Source organism: Octodon degus, unplaced genomic scaffold, assembly GCF_000260255.1.
Source record: "Octodon degus isolate 3935 unplaced genomic scaffold, OctDeg1.0 scaffold00180, whole genome shotgun sequence".
NCBI classification, from domain to species: Eukaryota; Metazoa; Chordata; class Mammalia; order Rodentia; family Octodontidae; genus Octodon; species Octodon degus.
This window is the reverse complement of record NW_004524756.1, coordinates 1838463-1843611: the sequence shown is the minus strand read 5'-3', so window position 1 is coordinate 1843611 and position 5149 is coordinate 1838463. Positions and strand designations below refer to the sequence as shown.

The 5149-nt window shown below is 40.3% G+C and overlaps 1 protein-coding gene across 4 annotated transcripts in view; it reads right to left on the bottom strand.

Moving 5' to 3' along the window:
* The window catches only part of Elf2 (E74 like ETS transcription factor 2), a 27997-nt gene that overhangs the window by 9711 nt on the left and 13137 nt on the right, over window positions 1-5149 (bottom strand). For 2 of the 4 annotated variants that reach the window (XM_004643635.3, XM_004643633.2), the window contains exon 3: window positions 4437-4610. In XM_004643635.3, the coding sequence (XP_004643692.1) occupies window positions 4437-4610 (174 nt within the window). The remainder of the gene's footprint in view (window positions 1-4436; window positions 4611-5149) is intronic. The other 2 variants (XM_004643636.2, XM_004643634.2) reach the window with 1 other exon arrangement.

The window sequence follows — 5149 nt, the reverse complement described above, 5'->3', positions numbered from 1 at the left end:
ATTTAAATTATATAAACACCTAGGGGCTGGGTGTATAGCTCAGCAACACAGAGCCTGCACGCCTAGATTCAATGTCTTCATTTATATGACAAAATGCAGAGCCAGGCTCTAGGCTAGGGTTTCACTTCAGGTAATTCTAACTACTAAGTAGTCTACTTTAGCAGAAGTTATAATATCCAGTTCACTGTTCTTGGTAGAATGGAGCTCAATTTCTGAATTTACTTTTCATGTAAAAGAAACCGTCAGTAATAAAACTATCTTCTCAGAAAGATATCCCTTGCTGTTGAGTAGGAAGAACCCAATATAGTAAAATGACCATACTCTAAAACTGTTATTCAGATTTAATGCAATTCTGATCAAATTTCAACAGCATATCTCACAGAATTAGAGAAAACAATTCTAAAATTCACTTGGAACTGAGAAAAGACCTAGAATAGCAAAGGCTATCTTGGGCAACAAAGGCAAGGCAGGCAAGCATCACAATCCCTGACCTGAAATTAATACTGTAAAGCTGCTATGACAAAAACTGGGTTACTGCCAAAAAAAAATATAACCAACAAAACAGACCCAAAGATCAACGGAGTAGATTACAAGATGCACATAGCCCTACCTTATCTCTTCATTTCTTTCAACTTTTTTTTTAGTACAGGATCTACAGGGTGCAGGGACCTACAGGGTCTCACTATATAGATTGGACTCCTAGTGATTTTCCTGTTTTCAGTCTCCCAAGCTCTGGGATTACAGGCGCGCACCATGAAGCCCAGTCTCAATTGCCATCCTAGCAGCCCTGGAGGCGGGGCCAGCATGTTTGTGCCCTGCGGGTGGCGCCAGCATGTCACACTGGGGATTGAACCCCGGCTGCTGCACTCTGCCTAAGCAGGCGCTTTAGTCTGCTGAGCTATTTGGCTGGCCCTTAGCCACCTTATCTTTCACAAAGGTGCCAAACACACTCCTTGAAAGAAAGCCTCTTTAATAAATAGTACTGGATGGGCCAAGGAGATGGCTCAGTGGAATAAGCGATTCCCTGGCAAGCGCAAAGGCCTGAGTTCAATCCCCAGTTCTGCCCCCCCCCCCAAAAAAAAAGGTACTGGACAAAATGGCTCTCCACATGCAGGAGATTAACACTGGACCCATATCTTTCACCATGCACTAAATTCAAAATGGATCAGAAATCTAAATATTAAAGCAAAAACGATAAATCTGCTGAAAGACAATAGGTGAAATTGTTGAAGACTTTAGTATAGTCAGAGACTTTATGAATAAAACCCTGACTGCACAGAAACTATCACAGAACATCGACAACTGTGATTTCATTATAAAGCTCTTGCACAGCTGGGAAACCAACAGTAAAGCCACAACTCACAATGTGGGAAAAACGTTTGCCCACTATTCCTCAGACAAGGGATGACTATCAAGAATATACAAAGAGGATCGACAACCTGAGGTACAGGATCTCGGGATAAATCCTGAGGGGATTTCACTGATCTTATCAGACCCCAAAGCTACAACTCTTGTTGCACAGGTCCTGCTTTACCTTGGTCTTAACCATCCAGCAGAAAAGTATAAAAATGAAGTATAAGAAGTAAAGCTGGGGCCGGGGAGATGGCTCAGTGGAATAAGCGCTTCCCTGGCAAGCACAAGGGTCTGAGTTCAATCCCCGGTTCCGGAAAAAAAAAAGAAAAAGAAAAAGTAAATGGATGCAACTCTAGACTATACTTGTAAGGAGGAGTAAATAAGATCCAAAATATACAATAATGGCCGGGAGATAGCTCAGTAGAGTAAGTGCTTGCCTGGCAAGTGCAAGGGCTTGAGTTCAATCCCCGGTTCCACCAAAAAAAAAAAAAAAAAAAAAAAAAAAAAAAAAAATTGTGCTAATATGGTTTAAACAATTAAATGCTGATATCTTGTACTCTGAGTAATTTTTAAAGATAACAATATGCAGGCCAGGCAAATAGCTCAGCATATTAAAGTACATGCAAGCAGGCATGGGGCTGGGGGTTCAATCCCTGGGCAGGCCCCATCCCCACCCCGGGTGTGTGCTGAGACAGCAATTGAGACTGGGCATGGTGGTGCACCTGTAATCCCAACTCTTCAGAGGCTGTAAAAAGGAGAATCACTACGAGTTGGATTTATGTAGTGAAACTCTAAACACCCTGTAGACCCTTTCCTAAAGTACATGAAAAACAAAATGCAACATATTAACCATTGTTACCCTCCTATTACCTTTTGAAATTTGTTTTTCCTCTTAAAAACAAAAACTTATCATCTCTATCTCTAAATTCAAGCATAAAAGCCCAATGCTTAAAAAACAAAGGTTCAGCTGTGTATGGTGGTATGGTCTACAGTTCAGCTGCTAGAACCCAGGAGTTTGAGAACAGCAACAAGCTCAAAAAGGGTCAATTTATTTTCTTGGTAGCATTCCTAAACAACGTGCTAGGAGAAATTAATAGTGCATTTCTTGGTAGGAAAATAGGCTCTATAGTCAACAGTCAAATTAATGTGTAAGACACTGCATGCTACCTCCTCTATTACAATACGTATTAGTATAAGGCTCTGGAAATAAAAGTTCTATTAAAAATTAACCTAGTTGGGCATACTAGTGCACACATGAAATCATAGAACTTGGCTCAGGCAGGAGGATCACCCTAAGTTCAAGGCTAGCCTATGCTACATACTGAATTCAAAACCAGTTTAAACTACATAGAAAGACCCTGACTCAAAACAAGATAGGATGGCTGACCACATAGCTCAGCAGATTAAAGCACCTGCTAAGGCTTTAATCCCAGCGTGCCAAGCTGGCCACGCTCCTGGGCATGCTGAAATGGTAACTAAGACTGGACATGTCAGCATGTGCCTGTAATCCCAGCTCTTGAGAGGCTGAAAACAGGAGGATCACTAGAGTCAGATCTGTGTAGTGAGACCATGTACTAAATAAATTTTTAAAAAACCCAAAAAACCCAAAAATAAGGTTTCCTTGTTATACTTATTTTTAAATGGTAATTCATCAATGCCTTTTTTGTTTTGTTTTGTTTTTTTTGAGCGACAAAGTATCCCTATGTGGTCCAAGTTGGACCAGGTCTCAACTCTGTAGCCGTGGGTGCCCTCAAACTTTTAACAATCCTCTTTCCTCAGCCTCCGAAGTGCTAAGACTATAGATATGCAAATATTTTCTGATTTATGATGTATCACATCCTGGTTCTCAAATGGATCCTTTTTTTTATGGTTTTTCCATCTTTTTTCTTTTTGTTTTTGGTTAGATACCACTAGCCAAAGATTCAGTGTGTAGTGATTAATAAGACCATTTGTGTATGTGCCTTTTGTTTCTTAAAATATACAACAGGAACTACTTCTGCCACCTAATCTCTCATTCAGGCCTTTCTCGCCAAATGTGTTATAGAGGGAGAGGCACTCTCTGGGGGTGGCCACTGATCCTGGGGTCTCTAGCAAGGTAAGCAAGCATTACGCTGAGCTACACGCCAACTCACGGTACTTTGTCGTGGTCTTATTTCTCTCAGAGCACTAAGCACATGGCAATGAAGTCAAGCATTTAGTAAATAAAAGAAAATATCATCATTTCTAACAGTTTTCTCTTATGTTCTTGCATTTCATTTCTTCCCCCCTCTAAAATGCAAAGAGATGGTTGAGAGTGTAGCTCAGGAGTAGAGCACTTGCCTTGCATAAATGACACCCCAGGTTTGTACCCTAGCATGAAAAAAAAGAAAAAGAAAAAAAAGAAAGAAAGAAAATTGAACTGCATTTAATTTCAATGTACCTACTATGGTCTACTTTGTAGCCCAGTTGCAGGTTCAAAATAAACACACACAAAACATAAAAAAGAGCCAGGGAAGAAAGTACTACAGATAGATGATTTCACTGTCCATCTACACCAGAAAACAATGCAGTGTACTGCACATATTCTCCTGGTGGTGGCGCTGTGCTCGGCTCCTCTGCTTCACCGCTGGGATCAAAAAGCAGAAAGGGGAATGCTCTGCCCACTGCGGAGTTTATGCATTCTTAGTATTTTAGGACAGGAGAGAGAGGCAAGAAGGATAAGACGATAAAAAATGGGAAAATAAATAACCTTGGTAACATAGCCAAGTATTTAAAAGGCTCATAAATTAGAAAAACGGTAAGACAAAAGTGCAGGAGATACCTCATTTTCCTTTTTTCCAGCACTGTTAAAAACTTACTTTCAGGCAAGTACCTTCAAGGTTTAAGTACAAAATCCCTCCTGGCTGGACTTGTGGTTCAATGGTAGAGCACTTTTCTAGCTCTGGCTTCCTTCCCCAGCACCACAAAAATAAAATAAACAGTATGAATGTGTTGCAACACCTTAAGATTTCAGTTTCTTTTCTCTTTGAAATTAGTTAATGTTGGTCATAAAAAGGTATCAGGAAAAAAATCCACTTTCTCTGACATCCATAAATATGCTATACCTTTTTTCTTTTTCACTGGCTCGTGGCTCTCTGGGGACACGGGACTAGGAGAGGTAGCCATGGGCTCTGGCTCTTCCGTGGACACCTCCACTACAGTTTCCGTAATGACGTCTGGCCTCATAGCAGCATGGATAAATTCTGGAGTTGATACACAAGGAGGGACAAACACTTCCACTATAAAAAAAAGTTGAAAAATTAAAATCTCCCATCCCAATCAATATTCCTAATATGGACAGTTTAATAGCTAGAAGTACTAAGAATTATTCAAATAGGATTAAAACTCAATACCAAAGAAATTAATCTGCTGAATATTCAGTGTGATCTAAAGTATACAAGAAAATAAACAAAAAAATCATCTGGCAGGTTATACATGGTCATCTCCATAGTTTTAAAGAACTCTGAATTCTTTCCATAGTTAGGGAAACATTTGAAAATCTTAGTGCAATAGTTCTGCAATAATTATTACTTTCCTTTCACAATTTCTTGTTTTGGGGAGAGGCTGTGCTGTGGATTGAAGACCCAAGGGCCTGGTATGCTAAGCAAGGGCTCTACCACTAAGCTACACCTCAGCATTTTTTATTCTGAGACATGGTCAGAGCTGCCAACTGGCCTCAAATCTGCAATACTTTTTAAAGTGAGGTTTTACATTCATTAGAGGTATGAGGAGAGGGCAGGGGAGAGACAAGATGAGAGCTCCACAGGGCCAGCATGAG